General features: G+C 27.6%; 1 protein-coding gene across 3 annotated transcripts; it reads right to left on the bottom strand.

The window, feature by feature from the left end:
* Positions 1–523: 523 nt before the first annotated feature.
* Positions 524–5,509, bottom strand: LOC136090533 (uncharacterized). Of its 3 annotated transcripts, XR_010643473.1 has the most exons (6): positions 5,370–5,509; positions 4,664–4,721; positions 4,418–4,556; positions 4,260–4,343; positions 759–1,695; positions 531–684 (listed from the first exon to the last, which is right to left on the bottom strand). XR_010643473.1 is itself a non-coding variant. In XM_065817305.1 (3 exons), exon 1 carries the CDS (start codon positions 3,586–3,588, stop codon positions 2,830–2,832), a length of 759 nt encoding a protein of 252 aa, XP_065673377.1. In that variant the 5' UTR covers positions 3,589–4,248; the 3' UTR covers positions 531–684; positions 759–855; positions 1,397–2,829. The 3 variants fall into 3 exon arrangements, 2 of the variants coding, with proteins under 2 accessions (XP_065673376.1, XP_065673377.1); XM_065817305.1 differs by lacking the exons at positions 4,260–4,343; positions 4,418–4,556; positions 4,664–4,721; positions 5,370–5,509 and having other exon boundaries at positions 759–855; positions 1,397–4,248; XM_065817304.1 differs by lacking the exons at positions 4,260–4,343; positions 4,418–4,556; positions 4,664–4,721; positions 5,370–5,509 and having other exon boundaries at positions 524–684; positions 759–4,248.
* Positions 5,510–26,022: the final 20,513 nt, after the last annotated feature.

The following is a 26,022-nucleotide window of genomic DNA, read 5'->3' as shown; positions in this document are numbered from 1 at the left end:
ACTTAAAGAAGACCAAATAGAAATTTCTCAATGAAATACTATTTAATTATTATTAGAAGAAAGCAGCCCGTAATACGGGTTACGGTCGGTTTGTTTATAGTGGCTGTTTTCTACTATTTAAAGTTGCGAAACCTTAACTAATACCCGATAAGAAAAACGCCTTCAAATTAAAAAGTAAACCATATGTAAAATTAAAATAAATTAATTTACCCATTATTTAACGTTATTTGTGTAATTTAAAACTGACATAGGTCGTATCAGGGTATCGCAGAACCATTTTCCTAGACATTACTAAGTTCAACACAATACGTTTTTAGTTACTGACACAAAATAATAACACTTCATCATGCTTTAAATTGACGAAAAATTAAAGCTAAATTCTTGTTATATTTTTTATAACATGAACTTTAATTAATAAAATTAATATGAAGTGAACGTAAATTATTCATGAGTTATTAATTTGTTGGGATCCCCTTGATACATGTTTCTTTAAAAAAGAAAATTGTCTTTAAAACGTTAAATGTACACAACTAAATAAATTTATTATAAATAACTAAGCAATTGAGTACAAATACGTTTCAAACAAAAAAAAGTTAATTTACAATCAATTATGTGCATAACAAAGTGCAAAAAAATATGTAAACTTTAATCTTTTATAATGCATTAATGCGTCATATGACAAACCTAAAATAAAAATTGTAACAGATAAGTAGACATAAAAGAAAAAAAAACAAAAAAAAAACTGGAAAACAATTTACCTGCTTTTCGGTAGCCTGTTGTCATACTTAAACTGCTGTCATGATGCAGCTTGTCGGTATTGTTTTATGACGTTATTTCACGTTGGCTTTTAGTAAACTTTAGTTAAATTTAAAAGGCATTACAATAGATTTAAAATATTTTAATTAAAAAGCAAAAAAACAAATGCTTCAAGGAGCCAAACCAAAAACATTAAAGATAAAAAATCAAATCGAGATATAAATTGCATTTATATAGGTAAATGGTTTTGGCTTATAGTAAATTTTAAAAGCAGTGTTTTCAATAAATTAAACTACCAATTAATTATTTTTAACGATAGAATGTAGCATCATATTATGATGATTGGTAATGGATCAATTTAACTATATTTAAGTTTAATTGGTGAAAAACAAATAAAATTTTAATTAAAAAAAACAAAAACAAACCAAATATACAACAATATATTATAAAAAAAAATTAAAAAAAAAAAATCACTGAAGAAAAAGCGGCAACAAAAACGTTATATCATCACTGATAGAAGACATTTACAACCTTTTGGTTGCTGTTTTTTCTTCGGTAGCTCCCAACACCCCGGTATGGATGAGCCCTCCATTTTAAGGATGGCTCATCATAGATGTTTCATCAAGAAAAACAAACTAACTTGTCTTAATGCCTGTGCATTAAACTAACTTGTCTTAATGCCATCATAAAAGCTTTGTATGTATTCCAGAGATGCAAAAGATCGTCAGGTTCACAAAAGGTCAAAATAATTGAAAATAACTGTCTAATTTGCTTCGGCAAACGTGTTAAAACCGCCTAAGAAAGAGTAATCTTCCATTCAGTATCATCTTGCAACAAACTTTTAAAACACATGCTTCACGAAATATTTCAAGGACAATACCATTAACAGTACGCACATCCTCCCAAGATGTTGCACCTTTTGCTTGCAAAAGTAACAGTCTAAGAAAAAACAATTCTACAGTTGGATTAACTTTATACATTTTTACTATCACCTTATTATCACCCCTTTGTCTAACCTTCCATTTACAATTTTTATCATCAAATATAAAGTAATAAGGAATGTCTACATACGAATAGCAATATGCTCTTTCATTTTCAGTATTTAACTTATACCATGGCGTTAGGTGCGTATCACGTTTAGCGGCACAATCTAAAGCCATTTGTTCTGCTCCTTCTCTAAAATACACTAACTGATTTTCAGGTAGATGAAATTTAAGGTGTATAAAAGTGTGTTACATATGACTTATTGGATACTCAAAAATTTGCCACAATGCTTCAGGTGCACTTACACAACCACAATCTAATGTGTTTACTTCATCATGATTAATTTTTTCATTTATTAAAGTATTGGCACAGTCGTGACCCTTGTATATATATTTGTACAAATATTTAACAGCCTTAACAGACATGCAAGCTTCAACGTTAATGTGAGCTTGATATTTTTTTTTGATAACCATGGATTGTAAGGTACCACTCAGCGGTTATCTACATTGTTACCTTTAATATTGATAACCAAACCATTATCACAACGTCTATAGAGCGGAAAACCATTAAGAACTGCGACTGTGTTAGCATTAAATTCTTTAGAATACTTTTTGCTGCACACCCCATCTTTCATACAGGGAGAACTTGGATTCAGTATGCCACATGGACCATGAATCATGCAAGTTTTAACGACGTCATAAAATTCTCGATTAACAATTGGATCTGAAATTTCTGTAGATATTAAATTCTTGATATCATGAGCTGTTTCAAGCCTATCATCATTTGCAAAGTGAAGTAAAATATGAACATGTGGCAAACCACGCTTTTGAAACTCAATAACCTGAACATGTGTTACAACTTTCCCTAATACACCTTGCTTAAAATGTCATTGAGAAGGTTATTTAATTTGAGTTCAAATATTCGAATAACCGAGTCAGGTCTATCATTTTCTGTCTGACCTGGATATAAATTTTCAGTTATCTTGCGCCATTTTGGGTTGCAAGTGAAAGTAATAAAAAGATCTGGTTTACCATACTTTTTAATTATAGCCATTGCATCTTCAAAGATTTTCTTTAAAGCTATAGGACTTCATACATAAGTTAAGGGCAAAACTACAATACGCCCTGGTCTAACATTATGATTATTTTCAAGGTTGTTTACACGTTCGTGTAAGACATCATACTGCTCGCTTCTCTGTTTGTTTTGGTTACTTCTGATGAAACCAAGGCGCTGGCCTTCAATTTTAACATACGCATCAACAGCATATTGCTGAAACAGTTTTTTGCCATAAACGAGTGAAGAAAAAAATTGTCTAACTGAAAGTTTATAATTGTAATACTGAGATAATGTAACATGATTTGTAACCAATGTAGCACGTTCAGGGTTGTGAACCAATTGATTATGCCAACCAGCATCACCCCTCGGAAAAAATAGAGGATAAACCATAGGATCTAAGTTGGCAGACATACTTGATATAGTTTTAAGAGGATGACCTCTTGGGTATATAACAACTTTCCTGGAAGCAGGTGGTGCACCATCTTCACCAACAAATACAACTGCAACTTCATTGTGATAAGGGAGATTATAGCGACATCTATAATGCCCTTCAAGTAAAGACATTTTTACAACTGACACTGAGCGACCTTCTAGAGCTGCTTGATGAATTTCTTCATCTTCCACTTCAGCCATGTTTTTAAATGCAAGAGCAAATGGGTTTTCTTTACTAATAATAGTTTGCAATCGAAACATTAAATCACTTAAGCAAAGATCATTACCACGTTGTTGCATTCTAAAATTTACTGCTGCAAGTGGATCGTAGATGTATAGTTGAAAATGTCGGCAGAACATCTTGATTTGGTCTTAAATTACCAATACGATGAAAAACTTGACCACATATTCTAAAATATGGCGGCCCATGATTCATGGGTTGATTTACATCAGCTTCAAATGAAGCTAAAGTAGCTCAACCGATTATATGCTGCGTGCCGAACAACATTTCTAGCATTTTGTTGAATATTAATTTCATCTCGCCTAAGCCTATTTCTTTTATTTCTGCGACGATTATTTTCAACTCGCCTAATCAAGCTCTCCTCATTTGGGTTCGAATTATTTGCTGCTTGCCGAGCAGCATTTTGTCCATTATTAATTTCATCTCGCCTAAGTCTATCTCTTTCATTTGTGTCACAAACAACTTGCCTATTAACATTTCCATTTTCTAAACTAATATCTGCTTCAAGCCTAATATCATCCATTTAAACTTCACTTTTAATTGAAAGTAGTAACAAAAAATCTTGAATCCAGAAGATTGCGATCTTTCCTATATAATTTTTTGTCTACTCTTAATAGCACACACAAATAATTTTTATATATACAGACTGTCATTTAAAATAAATTATACAATAATCTTAAGAATTTAAATGGCTTAGCAAATAATAATAAAAAAAATTATTAAAAACATGCAATTCTTATAATAAACATACTGCTAACAAAGAAAAATTAAAAAAAAAAACGTTGTAAACCCGTTGTAAACGCTTTTTTCAAAAATTCACAAAACTTTACAATATTCGTTCTTCTATACCACATTAATACATTATCTAGTAAATCTAAAATAAAAAATGTAACGAATAAGTAAATAAATAAGAAAAACATTACATTCAAAAAATGAAAATCAATGCACCTTATAGAAAAAAGCTGTTGTGATTTACCAGAGTAGTAGTTGTAAAATATTATTATTTCATGTTAGCTTTAACAAAATAATTTATGTTGGAACATCATGATTCCAAACTATTTATAGCAAAATCATGCAGTAATCAGCACTAAAGACAAAAAATCAAATCGAGATAAAAAAATTTTTATATATGGCAAAATAATTTGTATTGGCTTTTAGTGAATGATTAAAAACAGTGATTTTTAATAAAATTACCTATTCACCATTTTTAACAATAGACACCAACATGAAGATGAGCCAAATGTCTATCAACCTAAAAGATAACAAAAAAACATCACAGCAACAACACACAACAATAGCACACACCATAAGTTAATATAATATGTTTAAAACATAACTTAAGTAAGATAACATTCATATTTAACAGAACATAAGTAACAACATTAAGCCAAATGTTTTCAAAATATATTAACATGTATTTTTTGACACTAAAGACTATCGTGTAACCCTCTGTTATAAGTACATCACTTGGCTGGCAAAGTTGACAAATCTTACTCTACAGTGTAGAGTAAGATTTGTAGTGTAGACTAAACGTTTACAAAGTCACAGCACTTTGAAACAACATAATATAAACATATGTGCAAACTTTAAACACAATAAATGTGTTTAAATATGTATATAAGGTTAAATATATACCTTATATACATATTTAAAGACATTTTTAAAAACAATTATATAACACATATTGATACATACACAATCAATACAAAATACTTTACATTATTATAAAAACACATTGATAAAACAACTATAAAGCACTTATTAACACATACACATACATATCAAAAAAGCATAAATGCAAACAATAAACGTGCACAAACAAAAATTTTAAAAATTACGCGAGAAAATTCAAAAAGATTCAAAATAAACAAAATATATATTAACAAACAATACTCCTTGCCTTTTTCTTTTCATAAGAACTGTAATCCTCATAACAAAATTTAACCTTTACATATAATAACATGTGACATGCCATGTCAGTGTTGGCACAAAGTTTTAATTTAATTTTTCTAAATTTTCTAACAAAGAACAAAAATAGTTAATAGCATCACAGAAATTTTAAACTAGTAATAACCATTTTATGGAAAGAGCATTCGTATAACTTTAAATAACATCCATACCCCTATTTTCCTTCTAAAAAATAAAATAATAAAACTGCTAAAAGAAAAGCTTAAACAAACAAAATATAAACGATTCAAAAAATTAAAATCCTTTCTACTTAAAATCCTTGCTACTTCATCTCATAAAAATTTAAATCCTTTTTACTTTATGTAATAAAAATGTATATACAACTATTTTATATACATTCTTCAATTATAATATGATCATAACGATGATTATTTATCTTACTACGATTCTTTATGTAATATATCTAAACTAATAATTAAATTTCATAAGGAAAAAAGTTTCAACTTGCCGCGTGCATTGAGAGAACGCGTTCTTTCAAAGCATAACTAATAAAACGACATTAAACATTAAACATTAAACGTTACTGTAGTATTAATATAAAATAACATTAAGATAATAAATTTTCAACTTGAAAAGCAAGAGCCCCATCTATATTTTGCGTGAGAAAAATCTACATAGAAATTTAAAAAGTTTCAAAAAAAAAGGTTTCAAAATGATTTACAAGAAAAATAATTTAAGTTTGAAGTCTAAAAAATTTTGTTTAAAGTTTAAGTATCAAATCCTAATTTTCTTCGAAAACAAGTTCTACATATTACATGTTTTTAGAAACTACAAACCTTTAATTACATTACAAATATAAATGATGCAATGACTAAAGTTTCTGACATATCTATTCAATCAAGTAATAACCATATTGAAATAGGTAACTAAGAAGATCACAAGAATTTGAATTTTTTTATTTTGGCTGGATGTTATAAATCTTTTTTTAAGACATTATCAACAGGAGTTCTCAGCTGTTAATAAAGATGTAGTAAATTGTAAATAAAAAGTAAATTAATGAAAGTTCGAACACTTTTCATTGATGAAGTATCAATGAAGTTTTAAATACTTTGTTGTTGTCAAAAGACGCGATCAAGTAAAAGCACTTGACTCGTTAAAGAACACCCTTAAAATAATGAACAGGAAATTTGTTTTTTTGAACTCAACTACTTCTTAACAAGACAAGCTCTATAGGCGGAAGAGAGGAAAGTGTTGAACATCAGTTTAAGTATAAGTTGAAAACTTTTTTACATTCTTCATTGTGCAAGATATAATGTAAAAAGATAATAAATCTTCTTTAAGAAAAATGTTACTAAAAGAAAGTTTGTTGTTGGTTGAGGTGCACTGTTACACTGCGTGCATCGGATAAAAGGAAAATAATTATCGGGGAAAACTACGGGACTCCAATTATAACTTTTGATGGTTACGAATAAATAACAACAAAGTTAAATGAGCATAAAAGAAGATAAATACAATAGTCATGTAACTATATAAACAATAAAGTAAACATGTGTTTAATAATGTCGACATAATTTTCATGAATATTTCTGCATAAGTAGCTTTTTCATGAATAGTGTCTTTAAAAGTTTTTTTTTTTGGAATATTGTGAATAAGTATAACTAAAACTATCAATGCCTGTTGCTGTACTAAAATAACCAACTGAAATGGGTTATTGTTCAAAAAGTTTTTGTTTATTTTCCTTAAAGGTTATTTAACAATCATCATTATTCCAATATTTGATTAGTATCTTAGATTTCTCAGTTAATTTTTTGTTTCTTTTTTCTTTCTTATTAATGCGGTTTTATTGGTAACCCATTTTCATATTTTTTTATAATTGAATAGGTTGTAGTTTGTATAAATCCAAGAATATTTGTATTATCTGATGATGAATTTGCATTTAAATAAGGTTCCACTATCCTTGAACAATTTTTATTGTTGATTGTTTGATTCGACATGGCTAGTTCTAAATATTGGAAATGGTATTTAATTTTTTACAATGAACTCTGATTGTTTTGAAGAGATAAATATATTGGATAATAAATATATATATACTTTTATTTAAATGAAAAAATATGACATTTAAATTTTGATGACGATTTATTATTGTAAGGATATTAAAGTCGTGGAACTAAAAATAATTAATCTGGTCAATAAAAATAATGAATATGGCAAATAAAAACAGTTATTATGGTAACTTGAAATAATTAATATCCAAATAGTTATTGTAGATGTGATGTCGCAGGGAAACTCATAGGGGTGGGAGTTAAGGTTAGTTTTAGTCTAACTAAATTTAGTCGACTAACTTTTTAGTCTAACTAAAATTAGTCGACTAACTTTTTAGTCTAACTGATTTTAGTCGACTAACTTTTTAGTCTAACTAAATTTAGTCGACTAACTTTTTAGCGTAACTAAATTTAGTCGACTAACTTTTTAGTCTAACAAAATTTAGTCGACTAACTTTTTAGTCTAACTAAATTTAGTCGACTAACTTTTTAGTCTAACTAAATTTAGTGGACTAACTTTTTAGTCTAACTAAATTTAGTCGACTAACTTTTTAGCGTAAATAAATTAGTCGACTAACTTTTTAGCGTAACTAAAATTAGTCGACCAACATTTTAGCGTAAATAAATTAGTCGACTAACTTTTTAGTCTAACTAAGTTTAGTCGACTAATTTTTTAGTCTAACTAAATTTAGTCGACTAACTTTTTAGCGTAACTAAAATTAGTCGACTAACTTTTTAATTTGAGAAAAATATATTGTTACTTTTACCCAAAAAATACTTTTTTCAAATCTTGTTATGTGTTAGTTGTGAAGTGGTTTGAGCGCCATTTTTTTAATAACAAATTGCTGTGAGTTACAATTTAGATCTCCATGGCATCTTTTTCAAAGTTGATTTTCAGAGTTTTTCAAGTTTTTGGAGAAAATTTTTTTTTCTTAAGTTTGCGAGATATACACTTGGAGTTTTGTAATAGTAAAAAAACTGTATCCAATTACTCCCCTCTTATTACTAAGTAACTTTCAATGAAAAGCGGTTTAAATCTGGATTTAAATCGCTTTAATTAGAAGTTGAGATTGAAATCTCAATTTCTAATTAAAATGAACCATAAACTATTAGAAAAAAAAATGGTGCCATATTTTTGAAATGTGTTGTATGCAGAAGCTTTTTCGGATTTCTTTTATATAATACCAGCAATCATTTTTTGAGGTAATAATACCTAATTTATTTTGTTCTACACTCATAAAACGCAGTTTTTACAGTGACGACAATATGATTGTAGTTGTTAGTAACAATTACACAATATAGAAATAATAAAAAACATTAATTGCGTAACAATTTGTTACGCAATTAATGTTTTTTATTATTTCTATATTGTGTAGTTGAATATATATCTTGTTCAACTCTCAATTTTTTTTTTTTTTTTAATCATTATTAAAATGCTAATAACTAATTATGTATTCGGTATAAAGTATCAGCTGTTTTTGGCGGAGTTGTTCTACTAACAAACCAATTTTTATTTAATTCAATGAAAGAAAATGTGGGGCAATACTAGGTACAAACAAAACATTTTTATTACCTAATCGTCACAAATTATATTACGTATTTTAAATTTCTTAAAAACAATAAATTTTAATGAATGTCTTTAAGTTGATTTATTTGTCTTAATTCATATTATGTTCATATAATTTCTCAACACAACAAAATTTAAGGAATGTCTTAACTGACACCTCAAAGTAATGGTTTCCCGCTATATATTAGATAAACCGTTATTCTCAAATATATATTTAAATTTACTTTAAGAAATTGCATTTTTAAACTATGTCGAAAAATAATACGTCTTCTCCAATTGAATATGCTGCTCCAGTATCTGATTTGATGAATCTGACGAAGAAAAGATCGGATAAAAGAAAGACTATAGATGAACAAAACCCTGCAGATCATAACGATAGCGAAACAAGTTCAAGTTTTTCATCCGGTCAAACAGAAATTGAAGTTGATGCTCAGTCCATTGAAGAAGCAGCTAAAACTACATACGAATATTACTCAATCGAGGAGGAAACATCAAAATGGATATGCAATCAATGTAATAGTAACAGACCTAAAAAGTACTCTTGTAAAACATCAAAGAGTATATTAGATTACCATCTTGAACATGATCACAATATAATAACGCCGAAAAAAAACGAACTATGAGTGGCTTGTCAAAAGAAGTTAGCGATAAGATTGATAGAGCTCTTTTAATTTTCATTATTGCCTGTTGTCCTCCATTTATGTTGGTAGAAAGTAGTGCATTTAAAGAATTTGTTTTGTGTTTAAATCCAAAGTATAAAGTGCCTTGCCGAAAAAAGTTAAGATCTCTTTTAACTGATTTATATCGAGAAAAAGTTGAACTTTTGAAATCAAAATTATTATCAATTAAAGTTTTATCTATTACTACTGACGGATGGACGTCCTGTCAAAACTATAGTTATATATCTGCAACTGCACATTTCATTTCTGACAAAACAAATTTCATCAGTTTTTGTTTGGGCTTTGCATACCTTAATGGCCGCCATGATGCAGATAATTTAAAAGAGACTTTGCTAAAAATCGTAGAAAAGTTTAAAGTAGATGATAAAATAATGAGTATAGTATCAGACAACGCCAGTAACGTACGCAACTGTCTAAATTCTTTAAAAGTTTGTTTAAACATTCAACCAATAAGATGCATAGGACATGTTTTGCAATTAGTTGTTAAAAATGTCATAGATTTAGTTGAAGAAGGTGAAAAAGATAGTTCGTCTAAACTCTTTTTCATTGCAAGAACATTAACTAAGTGCAGAAAAATTGTTACATCTTTCAATCATTCTTCTCAACTTAATGATTTATTAGAGGAAAGTCAAACACGACAAGGTGTCGAAAAAAATCACATACTTCATTTAATTCAAGATGTGAAAACTCGTTGGCACTCTACGTTTCTCATGGCAGAGCGAATGCTTAAGCTTCACTCCTACGTAAAAGATGTCTTTAATTCGAAACAACAATACAAAGATATGAGAAAATATTTACTCGATGAAGATGAAATGGTTAACTTAAAAAATTGGTAAATGCTTTATTAAGCTTTAATCAAGTAAATGTTTTACTATTTGGCGATAGGTATGCAACAAGTTAATTATTCCAAGTATAAAGTACCTTGAGAAGCAGCTGAGTAAGAATAAAAGTGAAACTCCTCCTTTAATTGTAATATTGAAATCACATTTGTTAGAATCTTTACAAACTTACAAAGATTCATATGAATTAGAGAATAATTCCTTTTTTATTGTGTGCCACTTTTTTGGATCCAAATTATAAAAGTTTTCAATTCTTTGAAAAGTACGAAAAAAAGAAATATTTAAAAATTGTGAAAGAATTTTTGTCAGATTTTTATCTCTTAAAAAGAGTTGGTGAAATAATTCTAATTAAAAAGGTGATAAAGGAATCAAAAAAATTTAAGTTGTCATTTGAGGATGAAGAAGATGATTCCGGAAGTGATAGTGACAAAAATGTAACCTTAGATTTAAAAAAAGAAATCAGTGAATATATAAGATTGTCAGTGCACGAACAAAATGTTTTAGAGTTTTGGCATCAAAATCAATAGGTTTTTCCAATATTGTATTGCATTTCAACGATGATTTTATGTACACCTGCTACCAGTGCACCAAGTGAGCGCCTTTTTTCTGATGCATTAAACAATATGTATGCTAAGCGAAACAGGATGACGGCTGAATGTTTTCAAATGTTGATGTTTTTGAACGAAAATTTGGAATTTTTTAATTTGGTTTAAAATTGGTGCAATTTAATCAATGTAATACGGAAATATCTTGTTGTAATAATTATTTTTGAATTTATTTTATTGTTCTTAAATAAAAACTCTTAAATTTAGAACTTGAACTGTTTTGTTTTAAAAACAATCAAACAAGGTTGCAACATGTTTAAAAAATGATTTTATAAAGTTGTTGCTCTCATGTTTGGGACAGGGAGGGGAACCCCAGAAACTTGAGGGCTTTTATGTTTCCAGGCTACAATTATCGCAATTTTTTGCAAAGTATCATTATCCGATTTTCAATTTTGTTTTTAGAAAAACCAATTCCTTAATTAGACTATAAAACTAAGTGCAAAATATGAACGTAGCAAGTCTTCCCGATTCTTTGTTATTTAAATTTAAGTTTTTTTACATTTGTAAATGTATTTTACATTTTCATGTATTAATTATGACCCACCCAAGTTTATATTTCATAATGAATGATTTCATTAACCTTACCTTTTCTTTATAATTCTTCAAAAAATGGCGTCTTAAATGCGGTTCATTTAAGTTGATATTTCAAACTTACTTTTTAAATAAGATTGCTTCTAGTTAACTTTAGATCTTACTTTTCACGCTAAAACTCTTATTTTCTAACAAACTATCTACTCCAGCTTGAAGCAATTTAAAGCCAAAAATTGCTGCTGCCTAGTATACAGCCATATTTAATATAATTAAATGAGTTTATATACGACTAAAAATTAAATTTTTGATACAAAAAAAAACACACTATTTTGGGAAAAATATATCGTAACTTAATTTTTTTTTAACAAAAAGTGAAAATGTACTTTAAAATGATAGATATTCTGCATTTTTTAAGTAATTAAAAAGTGATAAGAAATTTTCTGGTTTGATAAAGCGACCGCTGCCATTTAACAGAATGTTTATTTTACAGTTTTACACGATTTAATTGCGGAAGTTGCATTTTTAAATGCGGACGATGAGCCTCTCGGTAAATGCTATTAAATGTTTTGCATTTTGAAAACTCTATTAATACGTTTAACATTTAGTATGCATTTTAGAATAAATAAATTGCCGAAGCTTAAATGTACTTAAAATGTAACAAACATAACCTAAATACGCCAACCAATTTAAGCGCAATTCTGTGCTTATTTGTCCGTACGTTGAAAAAATGAGAAAATGATAAAGTTTTAATTATGAATGTAATGATAACGTTGCATATATAAGCTTTCGCATTAAATTTCAAGCTTGTTGAGAAAAATGATGGAAGTTAGCGTTAATAAATTGGTACTTCTTATCGCTTATATGAAATTAAATATTTAGAGACTAAGTATATTCGCTAGTATTCAGGGGAAGGGGGGGGGGGGGAAGGTGGTAAGTTGAAAACTGCCGTAAGAATAATTGCCGATTAAAAATTATACTTGCTGAGTATAAGAATATATATATCGATTGCTGAGATTTGCTAATAATTATAATAACATCTTAATTTGTCGAATGATCAAACTAAATATCGGTAATAGCATGGCCTATAAGAGATGGACTTGCAACCTTTTTTTTTTTTTTTTTTTTGCGAACCATGCTCATTGCGCATTGTTACAAATCTTTTGTTTTAAACAATAGAAATTAAATTATAAAGTCTGTCGGATTCGTCGAAAACTTTTGGTCTCGTCTAACCAGTTACATCAACTTCCTTTTAGTTATTCAAGATAACAGCAATAGATAGCGATTCCACGGCTCAACGAAAAACATTTGACGTTTGAAAAAAAACTCGTAACTTTCATGAACTTTACTCTCTTATATCTTTTTGTATGCTTAAGCAAACACCTTAAGGTTTTTTGCATCAATTAGTGTTACTCAACCTTTTTCCAGTCATATATAGAAAGTACTATGGTTTATATGGCTTCATTTAAATTTTATCCACATCTTAAGACCACTTTTAAGAAAAAAGCTCGAAGCGGGAACATTTTTTTAAAACAAAGCTTTTAGAGGTTAGGATTCCTTAGTACCAAAACACATCCAATTTTTATAAAACTTTCCGTATACATTAAAAAAGGGATGACGAATCAAATGAAATGTGCACACTTTTTAACTTTTATACATAAATTTTTAGTTCTTAGCGTTTCAAAACTTCAAGGTTTATTTTTATAGAAAAAAAAAAGTGTTTTTTAAAAGTGTCCAGGTGGAAATTGCAAGTTTACTCTTTCCTCTTTTTATAACAAGTATTTATTTATGTTTTCTTGAAGAATAGGTTCTAAGGATTTGTATATAGAAGCTATGTATATATATATATAACTATCTTCCTTCGCATATTTTATGACGTTTTTTGTTTTGATTTTGCGTGACATAATGCAAATTTTCGGTGCCATAACAATGCAAATTTTCCATACTCAAGCCCTATACCTTTCGTCAAAAAATCATCAATTATTGCACTACAAAAAATTCAATAACTTTAGATCCGCTTAACTTCAAAGGCCGAATGACCCCTCGTTTTTTAAGTCAAGTCAAGCTCTATACAATGATATAAGTTACATATGTTTATTTGAATAATAAAAAAATCGTCAAGAATGGCTACAATAGAATCAGATTTTAATTTTAATTTTATATATCTATATATTCCTTATATTTTAAGAAATAACACTGATAATAATATAGAAATTGAGATCATTTACTTAACTACTTTAGTACATGTATAACTAGAGATATAACAAATAATACAAAATATCAACTAGTTTTGTAGCTACTTAGAGAATATTGGTTTCATGTCCAGGGAACTACACCATCTACTACATTGCTGTAGACTTATTGTTTATGAATGTTATAGAATTTTTTATTTTTATGTTTAACAACAGAAATATATACAGTTAAGGATAAATAACTCATACAGAAAATGAATATAAATACAATAAAGAAAAAAATAATTTGTCACAGTTTTAAAGAATTTAGCAAAGCCAATTTATGGCAAACCGCAAGAATAACTAAGTATTTAATATTAACATAGCATGATTTACCAGCTATATATAAACTAATTTTTATTTGACAAAAACAAATGGGTTATTATGTGCCTTGACTTACTTGAATAACTTTTTAAAAGGTTTTGCATTATCAAACGAGTTATAAAAAAGCCCATTAGAAAATACACCTACTAAAAAACAATGCTCAGTGGCATATATATATTGTGGAGCTTATAGAGTAGTCGAGGCAAAAAATGGCGACATATCGGAAATAATACTCAAAAAATACACAAAACTAAGGCTGGTGAATGAAGGACCAAGGAGTTGCATGAAACCAGACCTTGACTAAAAATTTTATTTAAGCATTTTTACTTTTCGCTTTACTTTTTTTAGTCATTTTAAAATTATCTTTACAGATCTATTTTATTATTGATGGAACTTTGTTTACACGAAAAAAGTTCCCAAATTTACAAATGTTTATCTTGGAAAAATGATGAAAATCTGTTCGTGCCGACAACTGATTTCCTTTTCCTTGGTGTAATTTGTTTAGTAATTTGTCAACACGTGAAGTAGTTACTTATCCTGAACAGTCTTATTAAACAAATGCTATAAAATTAAAACTAATACCACGTGATCAGAGTTTCTGTTTAAAAACTAAGGGCAGCCATTTTAATGGATTTTTTTGTTGACGGGTGAAAATTTAGAGTTTGTCGAAAACTCGCATGGCTCGCTAATTTCTGCGGCCTCTTTGATGTAAAACAATAGGTTGCACGTCCATCTCTTATAGTTCCATGGTAATAGATAGTGAGTGTCATACCCCCAACACCACCTTCCCTTCTCGCTGGCTCCAATACTATATATCACTAATATGAAAATGAAAATTTATAGGCAATGTATAATAAAATCAAATTTTAGGAATGTTACTTATCTGGGATAATTTTTCCAATGTTGCTATTTTAGGCCTTTGAAATAGGTTTGCTAACCGAAAGGTTTCAAAGATTTCTGTAAAAAAATCTTTCAAAAGGGTATATACAATTATTAAGGGTATATACAATTATTAAGGGTATATACAATTACTAATTGTAATACTATATTATTTGCGAAAGTTACTTTGACAAATTTTAATGCTTCTATATATTCGTTACGAATAAAAATAAATACTAATTGTCAATTAGTATTTATTTTTATTCGTAACGAATATATAGAAGCATTAAAATATGTCAAAGTAACTTTCGCAAATAATACTTCTGAAAATTAGACTTTCGCAAGTTGCTATTTCAAATAATGCTCTTCCAAAACTTTCAAAAGTTTCACTTTCGGAAGTAGCACTTGAGAAATGAGCGCTTTTAATAACTACGTTTCGAAATCTATAAAGGAAGTTTATTCGCCTAACTGCAAGAAATGTGAAAATAAAATATCTGTATATATCAAACTGTTTGTAATGAAACTTTATCTTCAGTATAGCAACATATTAAATTTTTACTAGTTTGTTTTATCGAATAATGATCAAAAAATTTATTTCGAAAGGAAAATTTTCGCTAAATCCACTTGAAGAACGGTCACTTACGGAAGAAAACTTGAAATTCGTCATAAAAACAAGATTAAAATGTTCCATTTAAAAAAATCCGTTCAATGAACTAAGTAATTAAAAGCTCATTACTCATAAGTGTCAATTATCGCGCATGCAAATTTTTATGAAGTAAAAAACTGATATTATTTTTTAACTGAGTCCTTTCGGTAGGTTTCAAAAATCTTCTTTCGAAATGAATCGATTAGCAAGTTTCTTTTCGCTTGTGATTCTTGCGAAAACTTTATTTTTCGTATATTGCTTTACCAGCGGCGTGGGCAGGATTTTTTTGATGTTTCAGATATGACACTTTTAGGCATCGTGCGAATGTTGGTAAGTCAAATTAATTAATTAAGTCAAAAAAATTAATTAATTAAGTCAAAAAAAATAATTAATTAAGTCAAAAAAAAATCAAGAATGTTGTTAAGTCAAATGAAAATGTTTCTCAAAAAAATTGCGGTGATTGGAGCGTGAGAACAAAAATACCCCCAACAAGTTGGCTTTCCCAACCCCGAATTAGACGTTAAATTAAACTGCAGAATGTTAATTAAACGTTCAAAGGGTGCCTTTTTTAGATTCCGTGCCCATTGGGTGTTTATAAACAGTTGCAACAACCGCATTGGTAGTTGTCTCAGAGCTGGGACAAAAATCTAATAATCAAAGTTGATTTAATACGTTACGAATTTGATTTGACGTGCCCTAATGAACCATATTTGGGACATTCAACCGCCACAATAATGTGCCATCGTGTGTGAAATATTCATGGCTTCATAAGTTATTCAGTTTTTAGTACTGAAGCTTGTTTTAATCGACTAATTTTAGTTACGCTAAAAAGTTAGTCGACTAAATTTAGTTACGCTAAAAAGTTAGTCGACTAAATTTAGTTAGACTAAAAAGTTAGTCGACTAAATTTAGTTACGCTAAAAAGTTAGTCGACTAATTTTAGTTACGCTAAAAAGTTAGTTGACTAATTTTAGTTACGCTAAAAAGTTAGTCCACTAAATTTAGTTAGACTAAAAAGTTAGTCGACTAATTTATTTACGCTAAAAAGTTAGCCGACTAGTTTTAGTTAGACTAAAAAGTTAGTCGACTAAATTTTGTTAGACTAAAAAGTTAGTCGACTAAATTTAGTTACGCTAAAAAGTTAGTCGACTAAATTTAGTTAGACTAAAAAGTTAGTCGACTAATTTTAGTTAGACTAAAAAGTTAGTCGACTAAATTTAGTGAGACTAAAAAGTTAGTCGACTAATTTTAGTTAGACTAAAATGTTAGTTGGGTAATTTTAGTTACGGTTTTTTTAGTTAAGTTAGTTACAATTTTTAGTTTTGGTCACAACACTAGAAACTCATTTATATTTTAAAAACAGAGGTATTATATATTATTAAGCTCTAAGAAGTATTATAGATATATTAAGCTCTTTTACGCTTTTCTTAGGATTATTTATTTTATTATTTATTTAATTTTCTTCAGTTTTTTAGCGTATATAGCTTTACATATTGTTTTTTGTTAGTCACCTATTGTTTTTTTTTTACTTTTTTTACACAGTTTTATATTATTTAGCCATTTAGCCATTTATTATATATGTTTTATTGTACTGTGTAGGTATGGCTCTTTTACTTACTTTTTATTTACTTATACGAGTAAGTTAATTTTTATCAAAAAGTAAATTACATAAGTAATTTTAAACGTTTTATGTAAATTTACATTTCCGCATAAGTAATTAATTTTTTTGAAACGACTTTAACATTATAATGTAAGTTTTTTTACTTTCAAAAGTAAGTTATGTAAAAGAAGATTACACCAAAAAGTAATTGACTTTTACATGTAGAAGTAAGTCACATGAAAAAGCTGTTTACTTTTACATTTAAAAATTAATTACTTTTGAAAATTATATTACATAATATAAAAGTTCCTCAAACTGTAATTTACATTTACCAATAAAAGTAACTAATTAAAAAAAATTATACTGAAAAGTAACTTGCATATGAAAGTAAATTACATAAAGGCAATATGCTACCAAATCACAGTGGTTTGAAATAATTAAAAAGTGGCATTAATTCAAGATTTGCAAAAATCCGATATAAAAAGTTCTAATTTTGCAAGATTGCTGCAAATTAGTCATATTTTCATGTTTTGAAAGAATTTTTTTTTAAGACCACTCGGCGCTTCCCCGCAGATGCTCAAAGTTGCCATTTAAAAAAAAATAATTGTTAAGTGAAAAAGCAATAATTTCGAACTTTTGTTTTATTTCTTAAACCACACCTGTGAACCTCCGTATATTATACATCAATCGAAAGAATATTTTTCAGAGTTTATTGTTAAATATTTTATAAAGTTACATTTCATGCCGTAAAAATGCAGAGAAAAATAACTTTTTAGACTAGTAAATAATAGCATGTTTGAATGTGACTTTTATTAAATTCTGAATGTTTCTGTAAAAATCTGAATACTGATGGATAAACTTCGATCCTTCTGTAAAGATTAAGGAGCCTGAAATTTTTAAGAGGACGCTTTATTTTTGTAAAGATTTTTTGCCACTTTGATACAAAAAAAGTCCACCTGGTCAAGAATATCCTTTGACTCTAAAAATATTGGTTTAAACAACTACGGTAATTTTATAAGGGCATGAAAAGTTTAGGTTTATATAGGCATGAAAAATGTAGCCCTAAGGTATTTGAAGTGTTTTTTTTGTTTTTTTTTTAGAAAAGTTCTTCTTCTAGAAAAAAGGATTTTCGGCACCTTGGCCACGCATGTCTAATGATGAAATATACTTTGCTACGCCGCTATGTAATATACCTATATCCCAAGCTGTAGCATAGAAACGATTTATAAGTAGATAAAGAAATAAAAATTGTGGTGATTAGAGCCTGGATATAAAAATACCCTAAAACATTTACCATCCCTACTCCAAATGTGAGGGTAACAAATTAGTAATTTATAGTAGTTTTGTTTTCTTACACTAAATTTAAGTTGACAGGTTTTAAAAAATCATGTGCTAGTTTTTTTGTGTTCAAAAGTTATGATTTTGTAAAATTAACATTCTCTCCAAATGAAGTGGTTGTATCAATCTTTTTCTAAACATTCTTATGTGATAAGCAAGAACATACATAAGTTTGGTTCTTAAGTATGTTTTTGTTTATACCACAATATAGCATAATTTTATAGAAAATTTAATATTTAAATAATATAAAAACTATTTCAACCAAAATTATTGCGTTTTCATTATTATAATATTATTACATCTCAAAATTTACGGAAGCAAATTTTGAGATATAATGTTAATGTAATTATTAAAGACATCATTATATTATTGGTTATCCATAAAGTCTTTAAGTGAGTTTAATGTGATTTTTAAGAACACATTAAAAGGTTTTCAGAAAACCTCATTTGTACGTATCTACATAATAAAATTATAAGTTAAAAAAGACGCTTTTGATTAATTTTGATTAATTAGTTGTAATTGGTTTGTCGTTAAAAGGAATCGCCGCATGTTCAAATTGTAAAACTTTTTTACACTGCAGAATAATACCATGCAACACCACTCCAATTTAAATCAATTTAAACTTAATCGTGTATTTTGTTTAATTTATTTTTTCATGAATAATATTTTTTATAACACCGTTGTTTGTATATGTTTAAAAAATAAAATTATTCAAAACATCTTTTTTTAGTATGTTATATTAGAAAAAGATTTCTCTGTTAGTAAAGAGCCAATTAAAGGCCCACTGCAATAGTTTCTACCTCTACCGTTCAGATCTCACAGGGTAATGACAAATATACCAGCTTATAAAAATGCATAAACAGTAGTTCTACCAGTCCTTATCCAATGGGTTTTAAGGTAGCTACCCACTATTAAAAATCTTAAAACAAAAAGAAAATCTGATATCTCATTTTGTGAAGGGTTCAAAGTTATGCAGCAATCAAAAAAAAATTTGATTGCTATATAAGGTTGAATCTTTCTACAACAATCAAATCTGCCCTTATTTCATTCTCTAGAAAGGGATGGAGTTCCAAAAACTTACAAAAGTTACTAGTATGTATAAAAAATATTACCTTTTTAACAATGTACCAAATAGGACTTACATTTTTGGCTTTCCCGAAATTTAATGTGAGCATGTTCGTCAAATTAATTTTTAAGACAAAAAAGTTACAATTTTACAAAATATTTATGACAAAAAGTGACAAAAAATCTTTGCGACAAAAACAAAAAAGATATAAAAGCGAGCATAAAAATGTTTAAAAAGATTAAACTTGATAAAACCTGTTGTTTTCATAAAACTCTTATTACTTTTACGAAATCCCTTCCCTAATATTTCTAAAAATTAAAACTATTTTTCAAAACGGTTGTGTAAAGATCCTAATATTTGACTCCTCCGACAACTATTGCGAAACCTTGATCATACACTAATAATTATGTTGGGATTGTAACTGTATAAACAGGAGGGGGTCCCAGCTTTATAAACAGATAAAACTGTTATTAAATTTTTTAAAGACAATGCAATTTAAATTTGACTAAAATCAAGTATATAAAAACTTTTTTCCAATAAATAAAAAGCTCGGAATAAATATTTTTCTCATGCCCCATGTTTTTTGTCAATGGCCATATATACAAAGATTTTTTAATGACTTAGTTTAGGCATCTTTACGGACATTTAAACTGCTGCTCTAAGCAGACAAATTGGAGTTTTAATTACAAAAGGTAGTAATTATTGGAATAAAGTAATTTCTTTTTCACAGTTAGTTAAATATTAAAACTTAATAACTAATAAGTAGATGTCATAATCATATTAGTTCTTCATAAATGTTACTCAAGATTACCTTCTCATAAACAGTTGAATTCTTATCACGTATAGAAGGGGTAAATGATGTTATCTGAAAAATATTATTATTTTTTCTTTTGTATGTACATTTATTACACATGTACAATACTTGATTATGTGTATTTTAGGGATGCGCTGAACGTTTGGCATAACCGAACGTATCCATCTATCTATCTATCTATCTATCTATCTATCTATCTATCTATCTATCTATCTATCTATCTATATATATATATATATCTATATATATATATATATATATATATATATATATATATATATATATATATATATATATATATATATATATACATATATATATATATATATATATATATATATATATATATATATATATATATATATATATATATATATATATATATATAACCATTAAAAATATTTTGCTTGCAATTAAAAAACAGTTCCGTAAACTGTTTTTTAATTGCAAACAAAATATTTTTAATAGTTTTTTTTTTTTTTAAATAATCATTAAAATGACTAATTATAGCTAATGCTTACATGGATGCTCAAAAAACTAAAGGTTTATATATATATATATATATATATATATATATATATATATATATATATATATATATATATATATATATATATATATATATATATATATATATATATATATATATATATATATATATATATATATATATATATATATATATATATATATATATATACAAATGTATCATAAGCTATTTCTCTCTTTTGCTATTTCCCGAATTTTAGAAATTTAAAAAATTCAAAATCCAGAGAAAGAACAAATCGCGTATTTTCTTTTGTTAATGAGGTTTTCCGTTTTCTTTGTTAATGAAGATTCCGATCTTTTGAATAAGCATGATTTTAAAGACGTTCAGCTTCTGCGTCCCGTAAACCTTTAGTTTTTTGAGCATCCATGTAAGCATTAGCTATAATTGGTCATTCTAATGATTATTTAAAAAAAAATAAACCATTAAAAATATTTTGTTTGCAATTAAAAAACAGTTCAGGGCAATTTAGCCGGAAATTATGTAAACACTTATTTAAAGGATAATTGGAAAATATACTACAAATAGGGGCTGCTTTTGTTGTATGTATATAATAAAATAGGGCTAGTATCTCCATAAATCGCCTTTTGGGTGTAATAAGTTGATTGTAAAGGACAGTTTCTTATGACATTTTAAATTTATCAATCTATTTTTTAATGAATTTTCCTTTACTTCCTTAAGTGTGTCAAAATTACCGTATCATTATGCCATATTTACCATATTTACCAAGTCGCTATATTCGTCATTTTTGAGAATTTCGTTATGCAAGATTTACATAAAAACTTTTAAAGTCTGAAACAAATTTTCAACTGTTTTATTTTAGATATATATATACTGTGCGTCGATATGCATGACTTATACATACATAAGTTTTCTTGTTAACAAAAATACTTAAAGCATGTTTATGGTCAAATATTTTGTTAACAATTTTTATACAAAAAAGTTTTACAAATGAATTTGTGTAGTAAATATTTTTGATAAACACTTAAAAAATGTTGTTTCCCAAAATACACAAAGTGTTAGTTTTTTTATTATAAATCTCATTTTAGATTAACAGCAAAACGTACAAATATGAAAATATGAATTAGATAGTTATAATTTTCACATTAAATGTTATACATTTATTTTTGTTTCTTTATAATTTATATAAAGTTGATCAGTTATTTATTTTTTCGACCGTTGATCAGTTATTTATTTTTTCATCCAGCATATTATTCAAGTTAAGAAAAACGATAGCTCTTGTTAAACGATCTTCTGTTTTGCAGTAATTTGTTTTTAGTGAGATTAAAAAGCAGGGACTGGAATTAAAAAATCTATCGTCAGATTTTCATATTATAAAATAGCTTTATACATCAAAATTTCTCCACTTTATCCCGTTACATTTGATACCATAGGTAATATGAATTAGATAGTTATAATTTTCACATTAAATGTTATACATTTATTTTTGTTTCTTTATAATTTATATTTGTAGTTATTGCTATTATGTTTACATACTAAGTTTTATATTTAATTATATTATATGCTTCAAATATAAAAGTTAATAATAATCTAGTATAGATAAAAATATTTCATTAGAAACTTATTTTTTTAAACTTTTTCCAATAATAAGTTCTTTACAAACTTTCATACTGAATGTGTGTATATAAAGACAATTTTATTTTAAAAAATATCAATTTATTATCGTTCCGTAAATAACGCAAGACAACCTGCAGTTGGAAGTGAAATGTCAAAACTCAAAATGTTTTTACGATGCCTTCTGCGAGTTACACGCGTTCTAAATGAGATTTTATTTTAAAAAAGCAAGAAAAAGTATATAATGCTACGTTTTGCTGTTAATCTAAAATGAGATTTATAATAAAAAAACTAACACTTTGTGTATTTTGGGAAACAACATTTTTTAAGTGTTTATCAAAAATATTTACTACACAAATTCATTTGTAAAACTTTTTTGTATAAAAATTGTTAACAAAATATTTGACCATAAACATGCTTTAAGTATTTTTGTTAACAAGAATACTTATAAGCATGTTAACCTGTAAGGGGCAAAGTTCCATAAAAAAAAATTAATATCTTTAAAGTCTTCTATATACCTTTCGTACTCTATTGACAATATATAAGAGACCAAGCATCTTTTTACAAAAATTTAAGACCCCTTCGGTTACCCACTGCCACATGGCCCCAAGGTGAGGCCCTTTGTGACAGAGGGTAAACGAAATCAATGACTAAGAAAATAATAATAAAAGAAGATCTTCGATTTTATTGTGGGGCCCCTTATGCGTGAGGGCAACTAAAATTAAGGGGTTCCATAATAAAATTGCGCACCCGGTGCTGGGTGTGCCCAGTCAATAATACGGAACTGACGGTATATTTGATTGCTTTTTTATTACAGTAGTTGTTTTATTACGGTTGTTAATACCTTTATCACGTTCACTAAAAAATAACGCAGAACAGAATCATGACAAAAATAGTTGTTTTTAAATAAAAACCATATTAATGCAAGTGTTATGATAAGTTATATATATATATATAAATATTTAGTACTACAATCAAAACAATATTTTGGTTTTATCTTAATTGCTAAGCTATATTTTTTTTTGGAATGAAATTGAACTTTCTGAAATTATGTTCTGACATACTATCAAATAAAAAGTATAAAAATAAATTATCCAGAACGGATACAAGAATTTCTCAGCGGAACACAGAACAAAGCTCTTAATAACTTAAAGTAAAAATATGATATTGAGAGTCTTTTTCTAGCAATAAATTACGTTATTAGTTATAAAAAAATAAAAATGAAAACCAAATTAAAAGAAAAAAAAGAGCAGCATTTAGTACATCTTTTTTTGTTGTTGGCAGAACTGTTAAAAAAGCTCAAAAAATTGGAGTTCCACTCCCACTAACTACTATTAATATCAGATCGCCGTGATTTTTTCATACCTTTTCGTTGTAAATTTTAATATTTTGCCTATTTCCATTTATACATTTTAAAATTTATTATTCTAGTGAATATATGTGGTTAATATATTTATTTTTTCTATTTTCATTTCATTATTGAATTTGTATAAATAATATAAACGAGATCAAAGCCACAGTACCGCTTAGTTTTTATTTTGACAGATTTGGCTGGAAAAAAAAGATAAACACAGAAGATTATCTAAAAGATCTTTATTTGGAAAGCAAGCCTTTCTTAACATACATTGTCAAAAACCTTTGTGTTTAGCTAAAAGAAACATAGGAACTGTAGAATCTAGAGGTCAATCTGGCATCAGTATTACATTTTCAGTTATATTCGCATACATTTTTTGTATAATAAATTATGAACATGTCTAGCTACTGAAAACAGAGGGTAATAATAATAATATTAAAAAATTTTAACCGTTAAAAAACACTTGTACAGCCATGTATTTGAAATCGGTCCTTAATTTGCAGTTGATAAAAATATATTTGTTCAATTTGTCCAGAAAATAGAAAGCTTGTATGTAGGCCTGAGCCAAATCTGCGGAAGCATATTTTTCATGTTCTTAAAAAATCGGAGTTCCTTTACGATTCTAAAAAAAAAAAAAAAATTGCTCTAGATCAATTCCTCGGAACGCAGAACAGAGATGAAATAGATGAAACCATAATAAATTACATTATTCAAGATAGCCGCCCTTTCAACGATTTTCATAAACCTAGTATGCAACTCCTTTTAAACACTCTTGCCCCGCATTACAAGCCGCCTCATCGAAAGACAATAGCTAATCGATTGAAAAAGCGGTGCTTTCAATACAAGAATGATCTTAAAGCTAAGCTTAAATCAGTTACCTACATAGCACTAGTAACAGATTTGTGGAATAATTGAGTTGGATTGTATTGGCTTTGCATAACAGTGCATTACTTAACAAAAAAGTTTAAATATAAATCAAAAACAGTTTACTTTCGTATGTTTTACGGAAGGCAATTAAGTAAAAGACTTACAGGACTTGTACAAAAAGGAATTAATAAATTTGAAATTGAATCTAAAATTATTTCAATTACAACTGACAACGCTGAAGATATTAAAAAGGCGATGGGATCTATTGCTTTACAACTTTCGTACGTTTGTAAAATTTAAACCTTATTTTGAACCATGGAATCAAATTGTGGACTAAACCATCACATAACTTATTAAATAGCACAGCAGATTTAGATGAAGATCTTATATATTTCAATAATTATAATAATCGAATCTAATGGAAATATTTTATCTGACGATCAAGAAGAAATTGCATGCACGTATGACAGAGAAGACGTTAGCTCAGATGATGAAGAATGTAGTGAGGAGGAGACGTCAACCGATGAAACCGTTGATCAGTTATTTATTTTTTCATCCAGCATATTATTCAAGTTAAGAAAAACGATAGCTCTTGTTAAACGATCTTCTGTTTTGCAGTAATTTGTTTTTAGTGAGATTAAAAAGCAGGGACTGGAATTAAAAAATCTATCGTCAGATTTTCATTTACGTTGGAACACAATGTTTTTGATGATTAGTAAGAAAATAAATTCGAAATATGTTTATTATAAAATTACCATAGATCCTGGCACTATCGATGGGTTAACAGAATAACAGATTAATAAACTCAAGAAACTAACTTTGTTATCAGATGACTGGAAGTTTCTAGACATTTTACATTTTAATCTTGCTCCATTTTTAAAAGCAACTAAACTTCTCTCTTCCAAAAATTTTCCACTACTTTCTTCGCCAAAATTCGTCAAAAATACATTAATGAACTTTCTTGAAAATAAGTCTTCAGCTAAATGTTTTCTTTTACAACCATCACCTACGGGGGAAAGAGAGAACCTATTACGAGTTAGTCTTTTCAAATTCATGAAGGGTATACTTTGTTTAAAAAATGTCTACAAAACAAAAGCTTCAAAGTTTGCTAGCATGTTTCTTTGATCCAAGAACAAACGAGTG

The sequence above is a fragment of the Hydra vulgaris genome, chromosome 14 (assembly GCF_038396675.1).
Source record: "Hydra vulgaris chromosome 14, alternate assembly HydraT2T_AEP".
NCBI lineage: Eukaryota > Metazoa > Cnidaria > Hydrozoa > Anthoathecata > Hydridae > Hydra > Hydra vulgaris.
This window is presented reverse-complemented; position numbering and strand designations above follow the sequence as displayed.